Source organism: Dermacentor albipictus, chromosome 7, assembly GCF_038994185.2.
Source record: "Dermacentor albipictus isolate Rhodes 1998 colony chromosome 7, USDA_Dalb.pri_finalv2, whole genome shotgun sequence".
NCBI classification, from domain to species: Eukaryota; Metazoa; Arthropoda; class Arachnida; order Ixodida; family Ixodidae; genus Dermacentor; species Dermacentor albipictus.
This window is the reverse complement of record NC_091827.1, coordinates 128,450,742-128,477,283: the sequence shown is the minus strand read 5'-3', so window position 1 is coordinate 128,477,283 and position 26,542 is coordinate 128,450,742. Positions and strand designations below refer to the sequence as shown.

Below are 26,542 nucleotides of genomic sequence, written 5' to 3'. Positions count from 1 at the left end.
ATGTTTTTTCCGTGAGAATCTTGCCCAGTCCACATTAGGCAACCTTCATGGTTTATTGGGAGTGCAAACGCAAATGATGAAAAAAAAACAAGACACAACGAGTGACAATTCACCAAATTCATGTGTCTACCTTGTCCATCTTCTTCTTGTAAAAGGGCCGTCAGGTCGTTGAATTTTTATCCGCTAAAATACTGTCTAATTGTTGTGGTTTTAGTATTGGTATTGTTGACTTATTCTACTCCATACCCCATCCTGCATTAATGTCGTGTGTAAGACATTGTATCACCCAGAACAATGATCAAGTCTCGTTTATTAAGAAGTGTTTCATGCCTGTCGAAAGCTTTATGGAACTCCTTAACTTCCTCAGTTCCACTTTAGTTGCCTGGGCTGAAAATATTTGCACGTAAAAGTCCGGCATTTGTATTGGGTCTCGAGTTGCCCCGGTTCCTCGTGAAATTTTTAATGTGAAAGCTTTACTAACCACGTCGAGCTGAGTTTTGCCGTCGCCAGCAATTTGACCATCATTAACAGCCTTGGCAACGCATCAGGTGACTTTCCACGCCAAACTCCGCCGCTACTGCTAGCTTGGCGTATGCGCTCTCCGCAGCTGGGTCGCCACCCGACCAGGTGACGCGCCGCCTGCCTGGCTAAGAGGAGTTCCGCACTCGCTGAGTCAGTGCGAGTTTGGCCATGGATGAGAGCAAGGCCGGGCCGTCTTCTCTGAGCATTGCGCGAGAATGGGAGGCTTTGAGCCGTCGTCGCCAAGCGGTGTCGGGCCACCTCGCGGATATCGCCCGGCAAGCTGCTTCACTGGAGAGCGTCCGGAATGCAGCAAGCGTCGCACTGTCGAAATCAATGTAGTGACTGCGTTCACGCACTGTCTGTTTGTGCTTCAACGCTGCGCATGTTCGTGGCATCTCTTTGCATGTCCTCGCACTTGCGCTTTCCCTGTGGCACAACAGGTGTCGCACTATCGAACGATGCGTGCCCACCCAAGCCTAATGACAGGCATGCCGAGCCCCCAGCATAGGCACAGCCGTCATACCTGGCTTAGCAATGATTGTATACCTGAGTGCAATAATCACAGCTAATTCAAAGGTTAACGAAGTGAAACCAGGACCTAACCAGGCTAAACCAAGCTTTCGCTCTGCATATCCAGGGTTAGCTGAGCTAAGCCCTAGCCAATCTTTTGAGTTGCTTAGATAGCGTCATGTTAAAAGAATTGGAAGGCCTTGTAATAAAGGACTTCAGATTGGTAGATTATTATTTTTTGTTAGTTAACTGTGCATTCTTTGAGCAGAAAAAGACTAAGATAATTGATCTGTTCGAGCAAGAAGGTTGTGGACTGCATTTCGTGCATGAAATTCCGCAAGATAATGTGTTAGATTTTCTTGACCTTGCATTGTCTTTTCATGCTGTCGTTTCGCTGGTCTTTTTGTCTGAGAACAAGGTTTTTCTTCCTCACACAATAAGGTGCTGAAATCTAGTATTGCTGTCAACCTTCTGCATTCTGCAGTCACGAAGTCGTGTCACCGCCACACACTGGCATACCCATTGTTATTTCAAGACAGATTACTGGATTACAGGCAGCTGGCTATCCTAGTAACATTGTGATCTTGGCTGCCCACTAAAAATAATGAAAGGAAGGTGCACTTCTAGTGATTATACAAAAAGGTGGCAAAAATTTGCGGTTGTGCATTATTTACACGAATTCTCACTTATGATAAAGAAAGTGGCAAAAAATTTATTTGATGCGTTTTATTTTCCTCTAGCAATAAATTGCAGCGGCGTTGCTGTGTAATTGATAAGAAAACAACAACGAAGGGAGGTCCTTTGAATAGTGGTTGTGGCGTTAGTCATGATAATTTCTATGTGGATTGTTGACACAGTGTTGTCTGGTGTATTCCTTTGTCCTGCAAAAAGGCACACATTGGGCAGACTGGGCGCTGCTTGAATGTGTGCCTGCGCGAGCAGCGCAATGCGCGAAAGGCTGCCCCAGGTTTGCATTCGTCTGCTCATTGCGTTAAACGTGGGTGTGTTCTGGAATGTTCGCGCACTTCATTACTGCGTTGCAATCAGGACTCACAAGCTATAAAAAAAAGCTGAAGCTTTTTTTTATAATAAAAAAAAAGTGACACTTGTTTGAGTTGATCTTCGATATCACTGATAGTGTGAAATTTCATTTCTGGATAGGACGTGTATATTTAGTGTAATTTTTTGCCTTCCCTTTTATTTCCTTCTCTGTTCATGTTTTCTCTCACGTATTCATTCCTTGTATAAATTAAGTTTAGTTCCAATCTGCGCTCGCTTCTCGTTTTTTGGGATATAACAATGAGGTTCTACTGTATATTGTGGTTCAAAATATGTGCTGTTCAATGGACAAGAAGATATTTTATTTATTTGTTTACAATACTGTAAGCCTTTTTAGGCTGTCACAGGAGTAGGAAAACAGTACAAAAATACATATAGAGAATAACATGTACACTACAACATAAAATATTATACAAAACATTATGCAATACTTGTGCAAAAAGTGATTCCAGCCATTGCTGAAAAGAGTCGGCTGACTGACAACCAGTGAAAACTTATGAATCAAGCCTTTTCCATTCATTAATTGTTCTGGGCAAGATGAGCTTGGATATGTCTTGTGTGGCGTAGGGAAAAACAGCATAAGGACGATTATTAACATGAGCGGATAGTCCAAGGGGGCACAAATACGCGGTGATATCTAGTTTTAAATTCAGCTCGCAGAAGAATATTAAGCGAGCAATGTTTCTGCGGGTGGATGAATTTTGAGGACCTGCTCTGTGCAGTAAAGCCATATTTTATTTAGTGCCAGACAAATACTTCCATAACTTTGGAGGCAAATTTTTCGTGTATCCCGTTAACACATGGGAATGCGATTTAGATACTGTAAGCTCTACGCAAACTTCACTACTAAGATTAGCAATTAAAATAGGATTTCTCAGAATTTCATGCTGGGCACATCGTAGTCGTCCTTTTAAGTAAATGATATTGCAGGTCATTCAAGGATTACATTTAATTGAGTGCTTCTTTCTTTTTGGTGCAAAGAGTGACAGGCAGTTTTGTACAAAATATTTAAAATAATTCCATAATATACTCGCATTGTTAACGACTGGCATTGCATCAATAGGTGATTTTAAATGATCAAAAATTGAAGTGTCATCTGCATCGTTAAATTTGTACACAAGAAATTCACGTTTTCTTTTAAAGATATTTGTTATTAGCATGAAGTAAAGCTAGGACAAGCTTGTGATCTGATGTTCCGTCCTCCACGTCAATTTTACTCTGAAAAGCGTCCTGCAATAGGAATACCAAATCCAGCACTGTTTTGTGTTGACTTTGTATTCATGTTGGTTTATGATCTACCTGAACTAAATTATACTTAACTGTGTTCTAGCATACTTTTTCCGCTATTCCTGTTGGTAGGTTTGAGAAAGTGAAAATCCCAGTCAACCTCAGGAAAATTGAAGTTGCCAGCAATTAGGTCGACTACTTGTTTCTTAACGCCAGTAAATAATTATCAAGTTTATCAAAAAATTCACTGGATCTACCTGAGAGTCTGTACACAACACCGACTTTGATTGTTGTTTCATCAATAAATAACTTCGACCACATGTTCAATCCCAGCAATGGACTACAGAGGCAGATGTTTCCTTGTTTTCTTTATCAGCAATGCTACACCACCACCACTCATTTCTCTATTGCATCAAAGCATATTGTATGAGCTTGGAAACACATCAGTATTTTATTAATGTCACTATACTGCCAAGTTTCGGTTACGTCAAGCAGATCAGGTTCGGGCAAATTGCCACGCATCCTAGCTCACAAAATTATTAAGGACACTTTGTGCGTTTACATTTATCTGTGCGATTTCTTCATTCTTTTTGTGCCAGTGGTCTTGCGTTGAAGAAAAATTATGGGATTTTGCAAGTCAAAACCACGATCTCATTATGAGGCAAGCCATAGTGGGGGACTCTGGAGATTTGGACCACCTGGAGTTCTTTAATGTGGACCTAAATCTAAGTACACGGGTGCTTTCGAATTTTGCCCCCATCGAAATGCGGTCGCCGTGGCCGGTATTTGATCCTGCGACCTCGTGCTTAGCAGACCAACACCATAGCCACTAAGCAACCCCTACGGGTGGTCTTGTGCTTTTTTCATTCCTTTTCGTTCTCACGCGTGCATTGGATTGCATGCTCCAGTTGTAAACTGCATTATTGATAAATAGCTTATGTGGAACAAGCTTGACTCTCGTGCTACTGCGCTTATCATTCTGTGTGGAATGTCAAAGCAACCGTCTTTTATTAATGGTTTCGTGCGAGAAGTCATTCAGCACACTTACCTTGGTTCTTTTAAACTTTTTCTAGTTTGTGAATATGGCTACCTTTTCTTTATAATCACGGAACCTGATGATAATTGCTTTAGGACGATCGTCATTTCTTCAGCCAAGATTTTTTCCACAGATAATAGTGTCATGCCAGGACGTCTTTCAAAACTTTATCCTTGATTTAATTCTGCATTTCAGAGATGCCCTCCGCCCAACACGACCAGGTTATTCATTCTTGCTCTATGTTCCATTTCATTTGTTTGCTGCTGTTGCTCGTAAATCATGGGATCAATGCCATGAACAAGCGTTTCAAGCTTTTCCACTTTCACACATTGTTCAGAGAAAGTTTCAAATTCGCCTTCAATGTATGTGAGCCGATTCTCTATTTGAGTTTGTTTATCTGCGTAAAATTAACTGCAACATTTCTTCTGTAGTTGGTCCTGGGTTAAGCTCGACGTCCCCAGAGGGCATAAATATCAAATATGTCTACAAAATGCTCAAGAACTCTGGAATATTTCACTGGGAACAGAAGAAGAAAAAAAATTATGGCACCAGGGCAGTAGTAACTAATCTGCAAAACAATCCATACATTGTTTCAGCAACATGATTGCGACTGTGCGGCTGCTCCCACTGAAGACTGGTTGTTGCAGGAGTGCTTTTATATCCTTGTTGTTGAGGGACGTTCCACCATGCGGGTGTTTTCAGTGAATGGTTCCAATCACATCAGCAGCTCTGATTCACGATTCAGTAGACGGCAAGTCTGAAAGTTGATCGCTCAATCCCACGTTGCTGACTGCCAGTGGCACAATCTGCAACACAATCCATGCCTGTTTCGGCAACATGTTTGCAGTTGTGCTGCCGCCCTCGCATAAAAAGTTAAATTGTGTCGAAGATTTTGTTATACAGCAGAACCTTGATACATATAACGAAGTTGTACTTGCAGGGAAAAATTTTGTTAAATCGCAAATTCCGTTAATTCAAGGTTTTTGAAGGTTGAACAGTAAAAAGCATTCGCAGAACATTCGTGGTGGATAGTCTCTTGTCACTAATCACTTATAAACCAATACCAAGAAGGTGGGGCCACAGTGGGGTTATGAGCGCCAGCACATGCGGTGCCAATCGTGCCAAGTGCAATGCATCGGCATGGCTTATGGCATCCGAGATTAGCATGTTGCGTCACGCGGCATCATATATCTTAGACACCATGGCTGACCACGCTTAGTGCACGCAGCCGTCATCAGATGGCACAAAATTAAAAACAAAACTGCAGAAAGGTACGGATATTCATCTCGAAAAAGAATGTTGAAGTTTTGCCAGAAACGCCGGAGCATTGATGGCGATAGCAACGAGACAATTACACGAAGTAAGGTTAGTAGTTTTATCGGTGTCATGCGCGCTCAGGCATAGATTACTCAATGGCCATAACACGTGCTGCCACAACCCGAGCGAACGCTTTGCACTGTGTGCTTTGCACCGTGCCTCTGAATTTTGAGATTACGTGACCGCCAGCACTAGACTTGCGGGAACAAAATGCTTGTGAAGGTGCCAATCTTCTCTGCAATATATTTGCACTTGCCGAAGATTACCTCCAAGGTACAGTGCATGGCCCGCATATGGGCAGCCATGCGTAGCTACAGCAAGGGGAGAGGGTACGCGAGCGCTATGGGGAAAGGGATGATATACACGTGCCTCTCTTCCCCCTCTAGTGTGTGCTTGATGTGACCACGTGCTTGCCCCCTTCCCTACCCCCTTGTGCAGAAGGAATCATCAGCTCTCGTGTTTTCCTGAGCGCTCAGAGCTTACGCACACCCTGCGGCCTCTGCACGCTGTTACGTGACAAATGGCACAGTACTGTTTCCTGAATACTGCGTCCCAGCAAGCGCACTTCCATGGCATTTTTACAGAAGGTTGCTTGCAAATAGCTTTGTCCTCAGCCGACACTTTATAGTTTTTTGCTAGATTTACCAGCCATGCAGGCTCCAAGTACATGTTTAAATGACTGAGAACTTTGGTAAATCGAAACCGGGTCACAAAATTAGTGTGGTAAATCGTAAAAAAATACATGGTTTTCAATTGAACTAAGATTAGAAAATAAAAACAGTTTGTTACATCGCGAATTTCATTATAGTATCTAGGTATTACTCTATTTAAGTTCATTTTCATCATCTTCAGCCTACCTTAGAGTGCAGCTCTTTGGCACCCGTTCCCACGTTTCGTGTCGCTGTTGGCCTCATCTTCACCAAGGCCATCATCCACGCGCTTCTCTAGCTGCACATGTTCCTGCTGCTATCTCAGGTGCGCGGCGCAAGTCTGGCTCTCCCCTTGTCGTACAGTTTCATAATATAACTACTGGAGGGAACTCTGGCACTAGTGTCTATAAAGTCCCTAAATGATCCGAAAGTAAGGACATCTCACTCCTCCTCCTATGACGGTGCTCCTTCTTTTGGCTCCTCCCGGGTGCCAGCGGTGGCGGAACCTCAGCTGGGTACAGCTAGCCAATGCTCCCAATGTTCGCCCCTTCAGGCGCGCAGTGCACTGCGCACCAGAAGGCTTTGGCTGTTGCATTTATGACCAGAGGTTCATAAATGAGTCACTCCAATAACTGCTGGTATCCACGTTGCACTGCTTTATCGAAGCTCCTTCCACTGTAATCGCTTCGATTGCGGTGTTAACGGTGGAGCTGGTGCGATCAAGCGAGCTAACAGAGTGTTTTTTCTGGAATGGTGCCTTTTTATCAGCTTCCTTTGAACTTCACCAAGAGATTTGGAAGAATGTACGCTTTGTATGTGGATATTTGCCTTTTACTTTTTTATAGCACAGGCATGGGATCTAGGCTCTATAGGAACCAATGGTGGTCTACTACTTCCATAATCTGTCAAAGGCATGTTTGCTCGTACTGCAAAAGGGCTTGGTAATGCACCGGGTTTTAATTTCATGATGCTGTAATTCGAAAGGATTTGGCTTTCAAGTTGGTTTTCGGTGAAATGTTCCTAAGATGAATAAGTGAATATTTGGTACGGCACAACGTTTTGAAAAATGATACAAGGCCCGAGAGAAAATATATGCCGTGACATCTCACCAATAGTTAAAAAAATAAGAACTGTTGATATGTCAGCCTGCCGTGTGCGTGGTCGTAACAATTTTATCAACGCTGAACGATGAAAATGGTCTGGGGTCATTGCGCACCCCTTCGTTGGCGGTTTCTTTTACCCGGCCTATCCACGTTAAAAATGTTTCAACCAGCTTAGATTTGCCCGGCATTTTTGAACCCAATATAATTTCGGCTCTGTTTAGCGGATGTTTGCATTCTAATTTATTATGCACGCAGATATGGCGCACACAACATATAGCTGTCATTACAGTGCCTAGGCACAGTTACTGCCGACTTTGGAAACAACCCTGCAAATACAAATACATGCACCAGTGCGTGCTACATAAGAGCTAGACCTGCACCAGCATGAACAGCAGGGTCTCAAACAATGAGAACCACCGTTTTAGTCTCGAGTTCCTCAGCGGAGTCCAACTAAAAAAAAAAAAAGTCTAGCAATGCACGTCACTTCAGTAAGCAATACGTGTCACTGAAAGCTGGTCGAACTAACATATGAAGCGTAACTTTTTGTCTAAGCCTAGCAGCGGTTTCAACTACAACGAAACAAGTACGCCAAGCAATGTGCGCAACATCATAATGTAGCCTGCCGAACCAGAAGCGCGAACGGCAGGGCATGGACAACATGAAGCACTGCTTTCGTAGCAGTGAGTGAATGTTTACAACTACAACTGTGCCGAACATTATTTAGTGCGAAGAAAGGCTGCAGAAGCTCGTGCTTCTCACCAAATTGTCCAAAAGAATACGAGTGACTTCTGATGAAGAGCCACTTCCTCACAAAGGTGTGGGTCCCGCGCATTTTCAAAGTTTGCTCGGCGGATCCTCTGCAGCCAAATCTTTCGGTGAGCCACATTGCTTCTTGCGGATGGAATAACGAAAAGTATTTTCCCCTAGCCTCCTCGGTTATTGCACCCATAAGCACAGTATAGGCTAGGCAACACCACAATACGTAAACAGTGCCAGCGCTAGTGAAACGATGCCCACCAAAACTCCGCCACCAGAAACCAACCGAAGCATGATTTCGATACCTAAGAATGGTGCCGGCGTCTGCTACGGACCAAAGAAGCACACACTAGCACGTGACCATGGCGCTTCTACCAATAGGAGGGTTGACTCTCCGGAGGTGTGGTAGGCGAGAGAGAAAGCAATCAAGTTTAGAGGAAGTCATTACTTTCTTTACTCGGGGGCTTTAAGCGGCTACAGGAGCTGCAGTGGGAGCGGTTGTACCAGCATGGGAGTTATGGGAAGCACATGGATTTGCCTAAATTTTGTCTTTCTGGCTTCAAACGGTTTTGTGGCTTTGTAAACTCGTAATTTTCAACAGTGTACTGTGTAATATGTAATTATAATAAACATTATTAAAATTGTCTGACGGCAGGATTTGAACACAGGACCTCTAGCACAGAAGCCGTAAATTGAAACCATTAAGCCACGAACACGTGCATCGACAAGTGATGTGAAGTGCCATTATGAATTTATTGCGGGCGTGAGGCGCTTTGAGATGCTTGGCGCGTTTCGTTTTGTCCACGTTGACAAGCTCATTTGTTGCAATTAGTAGCGATTCTGCGTGTTCTGTATGCGGTTGGCCTGTCGTTGAAATAAGGCAGCAGCTGTGCTCAAAGATTGCATTACCAAGAAGCGTAATCAGAAGCCATTCTTTATGTCCACTGCAAGGCGAAGGCCTCTCCCAGCGATCCCCAATTACCTGTGAATTGCGCTAGCCGATTTCAACTTGTGCCTGCAAATTTCAATTTTCATCACCGTAGCTAGTTTTCTGCCATCCTCAACTGCGCTACACTTCCCTTCGCACCCATTCTGCATCTCTAATGGTCCACTGGTTATCTGCCCTGCACGTTAAATGGCTTCCCAGCTGCATTTTTTCTCTTAATGTGAACTAGAATATCGGCCATCCCTGTTTGCACTTGTATCCAGTCTCTTAACGTTATTTGTAACAGTCTTCATTTCATCGCTCTTTTCATGGTACTTAACTTGTTCTCGAGCTTCTTTGCTTACCTCAGAGTTTCTGGCCAATATGTTAACACCAGCAGAATGCAGTGGTTATACACTTTTCCTTTCAATGACAGTGGTAGACTCCCAGTCCCATGATAGGTGGGACACCCTGTATATATTGGGAGGGTGCCATCATCAAGTGATTTGGAACATGTCTTTTGCGCCCTCTACATTACTCAGCACCAAGAAGGCAGTTGAACGTACGTTGTGGCCATATTGTAAAAATTAATGATGCATCTAGATCATTCATGACCTTGACAAAGTCGTTTTGTGCATGTTTTGATGCTGAGTTAATGTGGTAGATAAAATAAGTGAAGAGCACATACTCGTGAACACTTGAGCCAGCCAGTAATCTTTGAATGTACTGGTAATCCATTGAAAAAAACCTAGACTTGCACAGACGGCTGTGACTGTTCATGGCAGACAGCACAGGCCGTTGCTGCTTTTTCCAGTTCACACGTGCAGTTATATTAGAATGTCTGTTAATATAAAATATTTGTGCAAATGCTATTGAGTTTTGCTGTCTACAGCCTCACTGCTTTGTTGAGCAAGTCGCCAAATGTTGACAACCAAGATTTTTAATGCAGCATAGCGAGGCAACTGTAGGATCAGTGCTACCATGTCAAAGTGTTGCTCGTTTGCCATGTTTTCTAATACCTGCCAACCATTATTGGCTTTGTACGATATTGTTTGCCAATGGCCAAAGTTGTAGCGAAACTTGGTTGCATCAGTGCAAGTATGGCTTGTACTGGGCTGCCAGTCTTGTGCATAGAAACACAAAGGTTTATCACTTTCTCCTGTCTGCATCTGTTATCACTGGTTGCATTATTGTCCACTGGGAGTAACAAGTCAGTGCTCCCAAGATAAAAAGAAGAATTCAACGAGCAGCGTAATTGCATTGTAAATGATTCATTTGGTTCATGCTGATTTAATATGGGAAGTTTAAGGGAGACAGGCAACTACTGCTGTGCTTATACAGTTATGTGTACCTCACACACAAAGGTGCGTCTGTGGAGGCACTACTGTGAGGTTCTGTGCTACAAGGCACGCTTGTGCTCATTGGTGAGTTTGACTTTTATCCAATGCAGATATTGTGTTTTTCGGTGAGAGGCTGCCGGACCGGTTCTTTGACCTATCTGAAGAGGTAAGAGACTCCCTCTTGCTCGGTTATGCTTGACCACACTTTCTTAATTTGTCCTAAATGACCTGCTCATTACTGTGCATAAGGCCATTCCATAGAACCATTAATTTTAATGTGCAGAAACATTGCTACCTATTCCTGTATGTAATTTAAAACCAATACAAACAGTTCAATTCATGTGCAAGATTTGTAACTTCATTTGCACCATGCTATGCAATTCTGTCACGGAAGCATGTCACTTGCACATTACTATTTTCTGTGAAAGTCTCCTGTTGGAGCTCATTCAAAGGATCATCTCTATATAACGATGCTCCCCTTGCTGTTCTCAAATTCATGGCCTTTTCCTCTTATACAACCTCAGCTTTATGGAGACACTGCCCACGAAACACGGAAGCAGCTATTTGATGTCTGAAAGATGTCTTGGACGGCTAATTCAAAAGTCTAATAGCTGTCCTGGTCAAGACCTTTTCTAGCTGTGGACTTCCACAGGTACTTCTGTAAGCCCTGCTAACATTATGCTAGAAGTTGGCTAATAAACATCTCGACGAGAACAACTTCAATAATTGTATTAGACAATCCCAGAATTATGTAGTAGTGGCTTCTGAAGCATTATATATGCAGACTTTTATAAAGATCTTGACAAGAACAAAACTATTATTTTATTAGACGTTGCAAGAATTGTGTTATAATGGCATTGGAAACAATGTGCAGGCTTTTATAGGTGTCCTTACACCAGCATTTGTAAATGGTTATCCTACAGTGGCTTGGTAAAAAGCAAAGTTAAAGACCTCTTCACCTACCATCCATATGCAAGCCTCATAGTATATGGCATGTTAATGCATAGAACTGAAAAATAAATTGAAGCATCACATTATTTATAATAACCTGCATAAAATCTTGTAACATATATGTAATAAATGGGATTTTTGTGCAATGACTCATCCAAAGCAAATGTGCACAACATGCAGCAAAAAATTACCACCTGATCTTGTGAGAAAGCGGCTTTATTGACTAATAAAATAAAGAACATGCAGAATGACTTTACATAATTTAAAAGTACAATAGAGAAGGTGACCACATAAAGTGAAGATGTAGCTGTGGAAACCACAGCAATGGTCCCTTCCCTCGTGGATATGACTGCCTGCCCACAGATGTTTGCCCTGCTGCAGGCCTCACGTGAAGGTTTGCTCTGCAATACAGCAGCAAAAAAAAAAGGGGGGGGGGAGTAAGCCACAACCAATCTACAATAAAGATGTGCAATTTAGTATTTCAAATAGAAAAATATGTGGCATTGCATTGCCTCGGTCACATTTACTTTATAAATTTAAGCAATCGCTTCTCTCAACATCCTATGCTGCATGATTATGTTCAGCATATGACATCATGAAAAAGCTACCATAGAGTGCATATAAATTGGTAAATGGTTTAATCCACACACAAACTTACAGTAGGCCATTAGCAGTGGTCATAGTTTGCAAAGAAATTTCTTAGAATAGTTATATTATTTAAGTGGTGGTAGTGGGTTGTATAGGTTGTAGCAACAGGCAGGCTTTAGTCTGGCAATCAAGGCTGGCAATTAGTACTCCTTCCAAATGTCTCTTACAATATTACTGCGGTATTGTACCACATGTCCATAAAACCACTCTCTTTCCAAAGGGGCCCTGAAACACTTTTCTAACTAAACGTAGAATGTCCTCACTATTAAAGGCCGCCATCACATGCCGCAAACATTTTTCGAATCCTGCCACTATAAGCACAGTTATCGCACCAATACAACACAGTGGAGAAGCCAAAAGAGGACGGCAACAGCCAAAAGTTGAGTGTCGTGGCACCCTGTTCTAGCCTGTGATAGACTACACCATGCAGCACGCTGCTGCCATCTCAGATGCCACACGTAGCCTAGGCAGCTACGCCCAGTGCAAAGATGAAATTATTATTCTCTTTTTGAGGTTGCAGACATTTTTCATTTATTTAAATCAAAATTAAGAATTATGTATTACTGAGGATGCTGTTGTGATCACGAAGTCAGCCAATAGCATTGGTGGGCCAGCTGCTTTCAATGTGGCGACATTGCGGAAGTGAGAGGAGGCAATTTTTCGTTGTGTTTGACATGTGATTGTAAATTTCCTGCTGCATGCATTGCAGTAATACTTGGGTCACATGTCCCCAGCAGCCTTTACGACAGATCAGAAATGTTTTCTCACTACGTTCAAGAAGTGTTTCACGGCTGCTTTTAAGAATGCAACAAGATGTGAAGCTTCTTTGCTTGTTATAACTGATCCTTCTAGTAACACAACACATGTGTCGCAGGCATGCGTGCGGAAGGTTATTTTTTTTTCACTTTCTCCAGAATAGCATCCCTTTTATCTTGGTACCTTGGGCATGACCACAGAAAGTGTTCTATGTCTGCACACCATATTGATACACCATTTTCAATAACGATGGTGGTGCAACGAGCAGATCCTATCCTTATTCGATATAGAAGTGATGCTTCCTCTCAATAAAATAGCTTGGTCACACAGAGCATACTTAAAGCACAAGAGTGCAGTAGCCGCTTCTCTGAAGTGAGTGTGCAGCTTTATTATATACCTATTTAAAAAAATGCAGAATAGCTGTTGTTAAAGCTGTACATTCACTTCAGTGAAGAAGCTAGTACACTTTTATGCTTCAGTCAGTGATGCGTGGAAGATACCTTGGTGCAAACTATTACTAGTGTCCTCTCCTACAAGCTTTCTATTCATGCCTTTTTTCTGACGAGGACAAAAAGTTCTCCGGAACAATAAGCATGTGAGCTGTATATCAGTATTGCAGTCGTCAGTAACCGGAAAGCATGTTTAACAGCAGTGCAAGCAAATTTAAACTCTGACTTACCATGACTAAGAAAAATTGCAGCCGGGCAGCCACATGGTGCCAAATAAGAAATAACAGTACACAAAAGAGCTACATAGAAATAAAAGAGAGCCAGATAATGGAACAGTCAAGCCTTGCATGCTCCTACAGGTTCACCTTAAAGGGACACTAAAGTGAAAAATGATTTCTTCTGCATCAGTAAATTACTGTTCTACAACACCAAAAACACCACTCTTACAATGATAAGATGTTTGGTAAGCCAGAAAAAGCGCAAGAACGAAATACAGGTGGCGACACCTACTTAAGTTCCCGCACCTGGGGCCTGTGACGTCTTGGATTTTGATGGCATCTTCTAGGGCCTACTAATTGTATATAGCAGTAAAGATTGACTGCATTGTGTTCCAAAGGAACCAAATATTAAACATGGCAAGTTTCGGGAACCTTTATTCAGCCAACCGCGGGCCAAATGCGCAAACATACTTTGGAATCCCTGATGTCACGCTGACGTACTGGCGCTGGAGTTTTGGCGTGAAATTCAAATGCTGATACTTGGACCTTCATTTTCTCATCTAATAATCAAACTATTTTTTTGAAATGACTGCCTTCAGGGTTCTCAAACAATGCTTCAGTAGTCTAAATTGATTTATTGTTTTGCTTTAGTGTCCCTTTAAGCTTAATATAGGTATGCATTAAACTGTGTGATACATGTGGCTGCTTGGCCCCTGTTCATCTGTTTGTGGAACATATGCCCCTACTGCAAGGCAATTTGTAGCAGCATACAAATATTGAAATGCCAGAAAGTATGGAAACCAATGCAGAGATTGTGCATGCAATAAAAAAAGTGACCGAATAAGCATATAATTTGGGCTCAGGCTTGCAACCATGCGACTGACTTACCTTGACTAAACAAAAGCAATGGCAGCCAGATCGCCTCGTGGTTCCGTGAAAGAGTAAACATAACAGCTGCTTAAATTAATTTGATTCATTCATTCATAATTTATTGCATAATTTAATTTATTGCATAAATTTCAGAACTGAAATGCTTTCTTTTGATTCATGACTGCAAGTGGATGTGAAGGCATATTTGGAATTTAGAAACTGCACTGTAAATTATTTCATTTATTTTTCATGTCTGTATATCAGCCTATATTTCGAGAATGTCCTTGAGGTGGGAACTTGTCAGCACGAATGGCATCGGGTCAGCACATATAGAAATATTCTGACACAGACAAGCCTGAATTGAGGAGGTAAGGCATGTGAATTTTAAAGAAATAATGAATCAGATTACCGCTTCATGGCTGAATCAAGACGAGCTTGGGCATTCTTTAGCCATGCCATGATACCTGTACGAATCTCTGCATTGGAAGCAGATGCCGTTGCTGCATTTTTTCATACAGAATCTGTAGAAAGCACTCAGTTATGCTATAGGCATTAAAAAAAACCATAGAGGCCTCCAAATAGCCGCCTTTTCTAGATTAAGTCACTGAATTAACGTTCTGAAAACTTAGCTAGTTATCTAAAGGCAGATTTTTTTACATACCACCGCTACTGCCACATTATGAAATACTGTGGTGGAGGGCTGCAGACATATGGCTGGTATTCAAGCATTTGGCAACATGTTCAGCTGAATGCAATAGCCAGTAGGCCACTGCCAGAAGTCAACTATACAATGCCTTTAAACTGAAGTATAAGCTTGCATATGGCTAAACAATTTTTTATTGCTTTGTTACACCTTGCAGATTGCAAAATTATGCATTGTGACTCAATGTGCACTTAAAGCAAGCCAATGTTGTAAATGTGCCATGTGACTTTCTACAGTAACTTGCAGACACTCACACGCTGCTTACCCAGAATTATGCAGCACTACTCCATCTCGGGCAAGGCTCTTTTTCCTTTTTGCCCATGGAGACTGTACATATGGCAGCGACGGAATCGTAGAGTAAATATTTCATGACGTTTGCAGTTGTTGTGCACACTGTATTGCTGCCAATGTGACCTAGGACTTTGCACTGTTGAAGAACAGCAAAATAATTATACTTATAAAACCAAGTTGTTGAATATTATTTACCAGTTGCCTGCGGGTGCTGTTGGAGCATTTCAAATTACCCTCCAGATGGTCAATTTCATCAACTGTCTTTAGTGTGTACCTATGTATGTGCAGGAAGCTCCTCTGTTTTGCACTCGCGGTTACTACCTAAGAGGTTCAAGATGGCCTCATTTTGCATTTTTAAGACTCTTTCAGAATGCTGCGAGTAGCGGTTGAAATGTGAAGACAAAAACATTACCTAATGGTTTGCAAATACATTGATGTAAGCACACTTCTCAGTCATTTTAAGAAACTCTATTCCGCTGCCACAAGTGCTTTTTTATGGATGGGAATAAACAGATTCTGGCAACATCATCGTAAATGAAGATAAATTACCTAATTGGAAAAGGGAAAACTCAAGTAGTATATTGAACACACGTACAGAAAAGACGCACATATGTGGCATGCACATATGTGGCATGCACATATGTGCGTTCACATGAGCAGTGACACATTTATTAGCATGTAGAAAGGTGGAAAATATCAAATTTTTCGCATTTACCAAATCAATTGTTACAACTAAATTCCTTAAGTGCAATACCTGTATAATACCATTATTGATGAGCAAACTGTATGCAAAATAAGATGTACCAAAATGTGCTTACATGATATCTCCTTCCTGGCTGAAACCAGCAGACTGATTAGTTTGTTTTGTAGATTGGACACAAATGTACAAGGATTTAAGATGTCTTTTGTAAAATTTACACAGCAGACAATTTTGCACTATCTTACAAACTTTTGTGGCTACGTTCAAACTGTTCTGCAATACAGTGTGAGATTAAACATTAATTAAAGTCGTACAAAGGCAAGTAGGTGTAATAATCAAGTTCATTGTACACACCTTCTTGAATGGAGAAATCACCCTGAGAATGGCTGGGTGCTTCACCTGTAAAACAAAACATCATTTTACACACTTTCTTGAACTGCAAAATCACTCGGTGAATGTCTGGAAACCGCACCTGTAAAAAAAAAAAAAAGGTCTGCAGACTTTAACAGTCATGAAGAATCACAATTACATTTCCAGAAAAGCTCAGAGTATAACTAACATCCTTTGAAACCTCTTGAGCACCAGCTAACCTCCATGCAGCGCTAAATGTAGGATTTGGTGTGATTACACCAAACAAGAACTAGAGAGTCAAAAGAACAGGGACACATGCTGCACTATCATTATTTACTGTGCGCTTCTTACACCGAACAGTGCATTACCCACTCTTCGCCCAAACTGCTACACTTGTGAAATGATTGATGAAACAATAATTTCCTACAATGTTACAAATTACCCCTGCATTTTTAACTCTGCTCATGCATGACACCCCACATTAACACTTTTGTTTCTCCGAAAATGTGTTGACATGTGTGGACAGATTGGCCCACTTATAGGCACTTCGCAGCGCACAGCTTCAAGCTAGCACCTATGTTGTTCAGTGATTCTAGATGCACTAACCTTGTCGTATAACAAAAAAGAGGATATATTTCTGTTAAGTGGATCTCTTAACACAAGGATAAAATCTGCTACCAGCAGGAAGGAATACAACACTAGCAGAGAAGAGTAGCTCCTGCTAAAAGAAAGCGTGGTTGTCCGCAACAGCACATAAGTGAAGGAGACTCACATACCTGGACATGAAATTCAAAGTTGGCCACCTAGACTATATAGTTTCTGCACTAATAATGACTAATTTTAGCAACACTCATTCTACTTTACTGAGCTAACTAGATTTTTTTCCAACTATACCAGCACAAAGCTGCAACAACCATCAATCCTCAGCATTGTACAAAAACCTTGTGAGCACAATGTACATCTTGTACATTGTAATGTGCAATGTTATATTGTACTTTGTAATGTACAAAATGAGGCTGTGCACTTTGTGCAGCTGTTCAGGTTAGTTCTGACATATGAAGTTCTACCTTGGTGATGCAACTGTGGCACTAACACTGGATGGTGGCTGCCTAGAAAAACAAGCAAACCAGATGACCACACAGCAATGCAGCTGTATTTTAATCATTGACTTTATAACCACCCGCAGTGGTTGCTCAATGGCTATGGTGTTGGGCTGCTGAGTGCGAGGTCGTGGGATCGAATCCCGGCCACGGCGCCCGCATTTCGATGGGGACGAAATGCGATCAACAGACATCGCTGGTACTTGGTGCATTACTGTGGTGCTTGAAGAAAGTCAAAATGGGAACATGATTTGCAGGCTGGCGGGTTTGTGGCAGGAAATCTGGGTTGATGACAGATTCACAGAACAAGGAACCATGGCATGCAGCAAAAGCCTGCACAAAAAAGACTTCAGCCCCGACCGCATCCTACAGGTGCTTCCTTGCCCATTGGAATGAGCATCTAACACAAAACGATATACGCAAATTAGAAAGTCATAGATAAAGGCTGTGTTTTTCAATAAAATTAAAACAAAAGTTAAATTACCATATTTTTCCTATAATGCGAAATATTGATCAATTATCTGAACTTAAGAAATATTGTAACCAAGGTGATTTAGAACTAGAAAAAGTGATAGATGAACACTATGACAAAATTCGCCAATGATTACAATACTTCCTGATGTGAATTTTGAGCGCAGGTCTATACGTGTTTTTGTTTCGCATGTCAATATCTTGTATTACGAATTTATAGGTACACAGTTTATTTTGGGAAGAGGATGCTGTGTAGCATAGCTGGTGTGGACAATCGGTCTCGTGCGGCACATTGCAAATGGAGCGAAGTGTGCCGCGACTTCCTCCGTAATCGGGAGATAGCGAGAGGCAGCGCATTTCTGACGCGTAGGCGTGATTCACAACAGCCGCCATGCAGCTCATGGAGCGCTTTTTTTCCATACATCATAGCTATCATCGCCTCACAGTCTGTCTTGCACAGCACTACACTTTTCGCACGCTTTGGTTCAACCAATGATGAGAGTGGCCCTTTGTCGTGGCAAAATCGTGCCACCAGTGCCAGCAGCGACAACACCCAAGGAGGAGTCACACCTAGCTTTACTCATAGCTGCTTGCCATCGCCTCTTGCAGGAGCGCAGCTGAGGCCGCGGATGAGCGTAGCCCTCCCCCCCTCTCCCCCCTCGGAAGCGCAGATGAGATCACCCACGCGGATGCCGTGGCTGCCAGCAACTTGGTGCATGTGCAGACCTTCTGTTTCCCACCTCGTGCTTTCACTGCAGCTCCACTTTCCTCCTTGCTCTCCGTGTTCACTTTCATGTTTCGCTTTGCTCGTTTGCTCGATTACAGGGCATTGCCGAGGGGCGCCGACACTCAAGAGTTCAAGAGTTCAGGAGTTCTTTATTTGCATATTAATAAGGTTACAAATGGGGATTATACATACATACAGAGGGAGGTCCCATAGTCAACAGACTGTACAGGGGACCTCCCATTACAAATGAGTAGGATATATAAATACAAAGCAGCTATATGAAAACACAAAAGACACCATATTAAGTTAGTCACTAGCTTACGCTGTAAAACATTTAACGACACAAAGCACTTATTAATGAAATGATAACGATCACATTGTTATATTGAGTGCAAAAATTTACGAAGGTTTGATTTGAATGTGTAAAAATGAGAGGATATCTTAATATGACACGGCAATGAGTTCCAAAGTAGTGTGGCTGAAAAATTTGTAGTAAATTTACCATAATTAGTTCTAGGTTTTGGTAGCAAATAGCTGTTGGTAGAAGTGAAACGGGTAGACGTGGAATATGGATACTGGCTGGTAGTAATTATAGGGAATGGGAGCTTTCCGTTAACAGATTTATAAACAAGTATTCCAAGTGAGTATTTATTTAGTTTCTGTAACGATAAAATGCCGTTAGATCTGAGCAATGGAGATGCTTCCGATGTGTAGCTCCTACGTGTAATGATGCGAATTGCTTGATTTTGTGTGTGCTGTAGTGAAGATAAATGTGTGGGATACGTGTTTCCCCATGATGATATGCAATAATTAATATGCGTGTGAATAAAAGTGTAGTAGAGGGAGATGAGTGTCTTGAGTGTGACACAGGAATGGGTGCCTAAGAGCTGCGCTCTCAAAATGTTTTGAGGTATTTATACCAATCCAAGGAAAATTTGGCAGGAAGTTAGGAATCTGACTGGAAAGAAAGAAGAAACTCTGGAAGTCGGCGTGTATCCTAATGGCACCCTAAGCATTCGCTGTATTAAATGCTCACTTTATTCAAGTAGAAAAGGGAATCGCTGGCTTTTAGTGTAGTGCTGTTCCTGGATTTGACAGTATTAAGGCACCTCCGATAAAATATTTATCTGATATCATTTCAAAAGTCTTAGCTCACATTATTGATATAATTTCTGGATCTGGAATTTTCACAAAGAAACTTAACATAGCCAGAATTTGCCCAATTCGCAGAGGCGGTGCTGACCGCACTGTAAAAAATTACTAATACTGGTACTACTGCTTCTTTCAAAACTCTTGAAACTGTTTTAAATACATGATTGGAAGGTTTTGTAAGGAAGTATGTTGTTATGAATGAGGCACAATATGGTTATAAAAATGCAACTCATTTGAACATGTGCTTTTAAATGTCAAACAAAATACCACAGTGCATTGAGAGAAGATTATACACGATAAGCTTATTCTTGGACCTGTGTAAAGCATTTCATGGTGTGAACCATAGTATACTCTTGTCTAAACTTCATAATTATGGCATACATGGAACGCCATTAGTGCTAATGAGAAGTTACTTGACTGACTGGTATCAGTTCGCTTCATTTAACCCTTTGAGGGTCGATTTTTTTCGCCATATGCGACCGCCCAGGGTTGATTTTTTTATTGCAGATTCCAATTCTTTTTAGAGACTTATTTCGAAAAAATTTCACCGTAATTTTTCTAAGGTGACTGTTAAGTGAGAAAAAGATATTTTGTGTTGGTATATATATGTACTGTCCATCCATGAATGACAACAATAAAAAAGGAAATAAGCTTACAAGAATTGAAAATTTCATGCATTGTTATAGTTCAAGGCTTTGAAAATGTACACACAGGAATATTTTGCAAGATTCAAATGTTTCTGCACTTACACTAATATGTACATCCATAGCGTAATCGAACTGCGTAGGTGCGCGGACTCAAGAAAACTGTGGTTGTGTGCCCGTCAAAAAAGCAATATGTGTGACAAACTCCCGTTAATCTTCATCTTATCGCCGACCATGCAATTAGTTCTCGTGAGTCCCCCCCCCCCCCTCCCAAAAAAAAACTGCGACGGAAACGCATGCTCGGCGGCATCCTTCCTATGCACACCCCCTTGAGCACTAAATGAGCGAGAAACAAGCGGTTGCCCTTTGAGCGATTAGTAACGGGATAGCCAACAGTTTCGCCAGTGCAAGAAGCCGAAAGTGCACACAGAACAAAACCCAAACTGCCACCTGCCCACGCGCGTGGCAATGCGCGTTATATGTAGCCTCTACATGAACGACCTACCAAGCATTTGTTCCTCACCAAACATAATCATGTACAGTCGACCAAAAAAGTTTACGGACCACGGGGTCTCAGAAAATGCTAAATATACGAGCAGCCTTTAAAAGTAGCCAGTAAAACCGTACATCACAATGTTGTTCGCATATACCAGTAAAGGCTGGAAATGTGAATACCAGGCTGCATTTCGAGGCTGCGGAGATATTCCGCTTTTTGTCAGGCCTCTTGGTCCGTAAACTTTTTTGGTCGACTGTACACCGACAACACAAATATTTTCTTTGTAAACGCTTCCTGCAATACTTCGAAAAGAAATTAATGAGTATGTAAATATATTGCCCCACTGCTTGTACATAAACAAGCTTCAATAAATGTTGATAAAATGAAGTTTATAATATTCAAACTGGCAAACAAGCAATTTGTTATTGATATAACTGTTTTATTTCAAAGGAAAAGCCTAGAACAAATAAATATACAACATTTTTGGGGGTCTGGTTCCAAGGTTTGGACACTCATCTCAATAAGTTAACGAATGACCTTAGTAATGTTGATTGTATAGGAATAACGATCTTGTTGCAATTTGGCTAAAGAAAGCAATTTACTACACCCTTCTTTACTATAAGCTTACTTGCCGTGTGTTAATTTTGGGAACAACTGCAAAAAAATCACGAAAAATTTGTATTTTTTACAAAAAAGGTCAGTATGAATATTTCAAGCGTATCATGGTAGACCTCAAGATCTACCAACATGTAGCTTGTTTGGCAAACATCAATTGCTCCAAGCCAGCCAGATGTATCATTATAGACTACATATAAAGTGTAATCGGATTCACATTGTTAGCACACCTACTTCTACATTGCATTACCCACTGTGCAAACAAACAAGAACACCATTTACCCGCACAAATCATGTGCATCAGCACCTAGACTATAGATAATACCCAAACTATTAAATACTGTTGAGCAGGAAATTGATTTTTATGCACCTCAACATAAACATTATACAGTGGAATCTCGATGATACGATCACGGCTGATACGAATTTCTGGATGATACGAATTTTTCTGTGGTCCCGGCCGAGCCCCATTACTTTGCAACGTGTTAGAGAATGGTTGTTACGAATCAATTTTCGACCCGCGTCGGTTGATACGAAAATTACCGAAGACATTGGAAATTTGAAAGTGTGCTTAGCGAAAGCCAGACGCTGCTGCCGTCTGCGCTCCGATTCATTCGCTTTGATGTTCGGCGATATCGCCTGTCGCTGCTGCCGCTTTCGTTCTGCTTCCCTGCCTTTGGTACCCGGCGATCTAATCAGTCGCTGTTGGCGTTTCTTTTCTGCCTCCCTTACTTTCGCATCTGGTGACATGTTCATTCGTGGCATGCGCATTCGCTCCTTGTTCTTCTGGCGTTTGGTGTTGGGGGAATCCGGTGTCCGCTGGCGCTTCCCCGAACCGCACGGCGCGCAACACGGGCCTCTCTCTCGACTGCAACGAAACGGCTGGCGAAGGAGCGGCGGTGCCACCGCCGACGCGCGCGCGCCCGTTCTACCGCTACTGTGTGACGTCACGGTTGCTATGCGCAGCTGCGCCCCTGACCGGCGCGCCGGTTGCTAAGGAGGGGAGGAGGTTGCGCCGCTGCGCGGAGGAGAGACCACAGTTGGCACGATTCCAGCGCACGGATGGACGCGACCGCGAGCATGAGTCCCACCGATGGCAGTGAGAGAGAACAGCGCGCAGTTACGCGATTTCTCCTTCTCTCTTTTGGCGCGGAGGCGCGGACGCGGCGCCGGACAGCGCGGAGGTCGCGATTGGGCGCGAAGAGTTTGAAGCGGTGGCACTTGTGTTGCTTTTGTGCTTTTCTTCATTTTCCGCGTGCCATTGGACGGAGTGGCCGCTGTGCTTCGGGCCGCGTTCTGTTAGACGTGGGCGACGGCGAAGGACCCACCACCGGCGGCTGAAACGCTGCATGCGCGCTAAGTTCTGAGGCGTGCGCGAACGAAATCAGCAACGACACGTGCACGCGTTTTTATGGATTTGAACAAAGTTTGCTAATTGACCTGACAAAGAAGAAGAGGCAGAGGACATAAAATAATTTTCTACAAGAAATAAATCCTTTTTACGTACTTGTGTCTGAGTGAGTTCACCTCTGACTCTTTGATTTAGCTAGTTTTAATTGTTTCGATGATACGAATTTCGGCTAATACGAATATTTTTCGTGACCCCGTGAGATTCGTATCATCGAGATTCCACTGTATAAAACCTTTTTTTTAAATCATGCCAATTGTGCATGCAGTGCCTGTAAACATACCTGTATCAAAGGTGAAATGTGCCGAATAGCAACAGGATGAGGATATGTCCGGACACATGGCCTTTGGCTCTTGCCGCTCTTTCTCATGTAATAAAGAAAAAGAAACTGCATTAAATTGAGGGAAGCTGGATGGAATGAGCGGGAAGGTATGCTGTCCTACACAGAAAGGGGAGCAGCTGGACAAAAGTGGCATTTGAATCTGGGAACCGTTGTACCAGAGGCCCTCTGGATCCCAATCGGATATATTTCACACCAGCTGAACAGCCAGTTGCTTATCAGAGCAGTGAGCGGGAGGGAAGCAAAAGCTTTAGGGAACAGCTAGCCAGTGCTGCTGCCGTTATTAACAGCCCCCGATGATAATTGTCACCGTGAATAGAGCAAGCATCACCCTTTGCAAGTGCAACCGTAAGAAAAGTCATGCAACCAGAAAGCGACCAGATTTCTCAGCTACTTTGACGGCGATAGTGGGAGGGCTTCTGAGTGCCCTGATCAGGAGTTGCACGATCGGAAACGACCATCCAAGTATAGCCTGAGCACACCTTTTTAACCATCCAAACAGGATCGGCCTTTTGAGAGTGTTCTGGAGTGCTCAACTGTCTTGAGATGCCATGAGTTAATCGAATGTACAAAACCTAGTAGTGCCTTCATTACTTTCTGATGTGATATCTGTGTAGCTTGATGAACAGTGGTTGAATGAAAGGTGTGTTGGGAGTAAGCTTTTTGAGGGTTGAACTGTGTGTGCTGCTGCCAAGGAAAGCACTTGTTGCTCTGATGTTGGCGCCTGCATCATTTAGCTTGTTTGATCACGATTGATCACTCCCAGTCTTCCTCTTGTCAGGTCCGCATTGTAGGCAGTCATTGCAAAGGATCATCTCCTCTGAAAGTGACTGTTCGTGGAGAAGCGAGTCAGGAGTGACCACATCTGTGTTGCGTAGTGATGACAATGCAAAGAATGTGCCTGAGGGCTTCCTTGCTGTTACAGTTGTCACCTTTGGAACAGTGTCAGCCATTTCTGTGCGGACAGCAGTACCACCATTAAAGCTAGCCAACTTGAAATAGCCAACAGAAAATGAGCCAAGCTGGGGTGCTTCTCTATTTAAGGACTCTAGCAGCTCACCAGAGTGTGAAGATGACAAAATTCTTGCACATGCAGTTATATATGCTGCTTTTGTTTTCGAACCTTACGTCAACTGTGTTCTGGGAATTGTACAGCTGTAGGGTGTCAGCAAGTCTGTTTAAACTTGAGGGGCAATAAACTCTATCTCTTGCCTCATCACTGCTTGTTCGCCTTACCCTTGCACACGCAATGCTACAGCATCTTGGTGATCATTGTCTGAGCCTTTGCCTTGCATCCTTGAGAAGTAACAGAATGACAACGAGGGTGAGGCAAAGAACACTGGGGCAACAAGAGACATGAACAAGAGCTGATGAAGCAATAGTTTTAGGCCCCTCAACTTTTAAGTAGGCCTGCTGTGACACCTTAGGGCCTCTGCAATGATAGCTGTACATTTCTGAGAAGGCAGATAAGTTAATTGAGACTGCATATACAGAAGATGCAATGTGCCATCTTACAATGATGAGGAGGAGGCTTTATCCGATGTTGTTGACACATCTAAAATGTACAGCTCTATTAGTACACAATTTTATTACAGTCCTCGGAGGCACTTTCTCCTTAGCCATAGTTCATATGTGAGACACTGACTGAACGGTCTAAGGCCTCATCTTACTGCTTGACAAACTACATTTATTGCACCAAATTTTTTCTCAAGGCCGAGCTGACAGAAAGTATGTTGCTAAACTGAACACGGAGTGATGCACACATGATGCCATAAAGGACGGGTTTGTCTGTTCTAGGCATAGTATTGGGCTGGCATATCATAAGGGTGTGAAACTTTGCCATGTTGTAATTTCTGGTGCAGTGGCAGTCAGCCTAAGGTGCCGTCTGTTTTAGTCAGTTGTTTTGTGTTTCACTTCTATCTGCTAGATCTGTGCTGGGCATAGTGAATCAAAACCAGCTACGCCAATTTCTGTCTTGGAGCTAGCCTGCGTGCTTTGATTCGTGCACGTAGGACTTTGCCAGGTGTGACCTGCTGCTCATCGTGGGCACCTCCCTGCAGGTGCAGCCATTTGCTGGACTGGTGGACAAGTGAGTCATCATGCACAGTGTTTGTCCTGAAGCATGCATGCCAAGCCAGGTCTGATTTAATGCAGGGGCCCCAGAGGTCCCACCTTCACGTTTCCTTAAATGGATGACTTTCCAAACTGGAACGTGTCCTGAAGTTGCCGCTGGTAAGGCATTATGGGAATCCTGAGGGAAGGCTCTCCATCATCTGCTTTGATTGCAGCCACTTGCGCAGCATGTTCCTCGTCTAACTGGAGTTCCTTCTACCGTCTTAGCTAATGATAGTGCAACAGGTTACATAGCACAACAAAGATAAGTGCCACACAATGGCCATAAAATGTCGAGCTGGTACCGAAGCCATCACGTCTTCACACACTCGGTGCACCAAGTGCATCCGTCTCTGGCACCCACTTTTTTGTCTGCCGGGTATATGTAGCGAAGCTCATGAGTCCTAACCTGCTTTTTCTAAAATCACCAAACGCACAGCCGCGGCACACTGCTGATAAGACAGTCGCACGCCATCAGACCATGAGGTTTTATGTACAATACTACTTTGCTACATTTCGGCTGTCTGTATGTGCAGAGACCTTCCGGTAACAGTCACGTTCAAAGCAATTCGGCATGTCAGCAGTTTCTCGTGGGGCTCTTAGTCATGTGTGTTATAAACTAGAATATGCCTCATGCCCGTTGGAATTCCGAAAGTGTTAGTGTGATTGGATGTCTGTGAGTGTGTCTTTCAACACGTTTTGACAAGTTTTTGGGGTCCACCAGTGGAATGCACGTAAGCATTGCATGCTGCTGGTGCTTATTTCCAAGCGTGTGCTGAAAAATATGCCTTGGTGTATACTGGCAACTGCTACGAGGTCCGTGCGAGCTTTATTTTTTGAAGCATACAAGAGCACATTGTTTTATAAAACACTGTGCAACCCCTTTTGATTGCAGGAGCCATCCGAAAGTGTTTAGAATCCTTTCGCATGTTTTGTGGGCAGATAAAGTCTTGAAGATTTCTGAAAAACCAAGGTTGTGTCGCCAAGTGTAGCTGAAGAGCCCATGAAAGAAAGGATCAGCTGCTCACTTCACACATTTCCGTGCATAGGGCCAGCGTACACAGACAGACATTTCATGCGCTTCAAAGTGCCAAG

The 26,542-nt window shown here is 42.7% G+C and overlaps 1 protein-coding gene across 7 annotated transcripts in view; it reads left to right on the top strand.

Annotated features, from left to right (window-relative positions):
• Positions 1 to 26,542, top strand: part of Sirt2 (Sirtuin 2) — a 290,603-nt gene that overhangs the window by 179,609 nt on the left and 84,452 nt on the right. For all 7 annotated transcript variants that reach the window (XM_065438737.2, XM_065438738.2, XM_065438739.2 and 4 more), the window contains 2 exons: positions 10,556 to 10,611; positions 25,348 to 25,424. In XM_065438737.2, the coding sequence (XP_065294809.1) occupies positions 10,556 to 10,611; positions 25,348 to 25,424 (133 nt within the window). The remainder of the gene's footprint in view (positions 1 to 10,555; positions 10,612 to 25,347; positions 25,425 to 26,542) is intronic.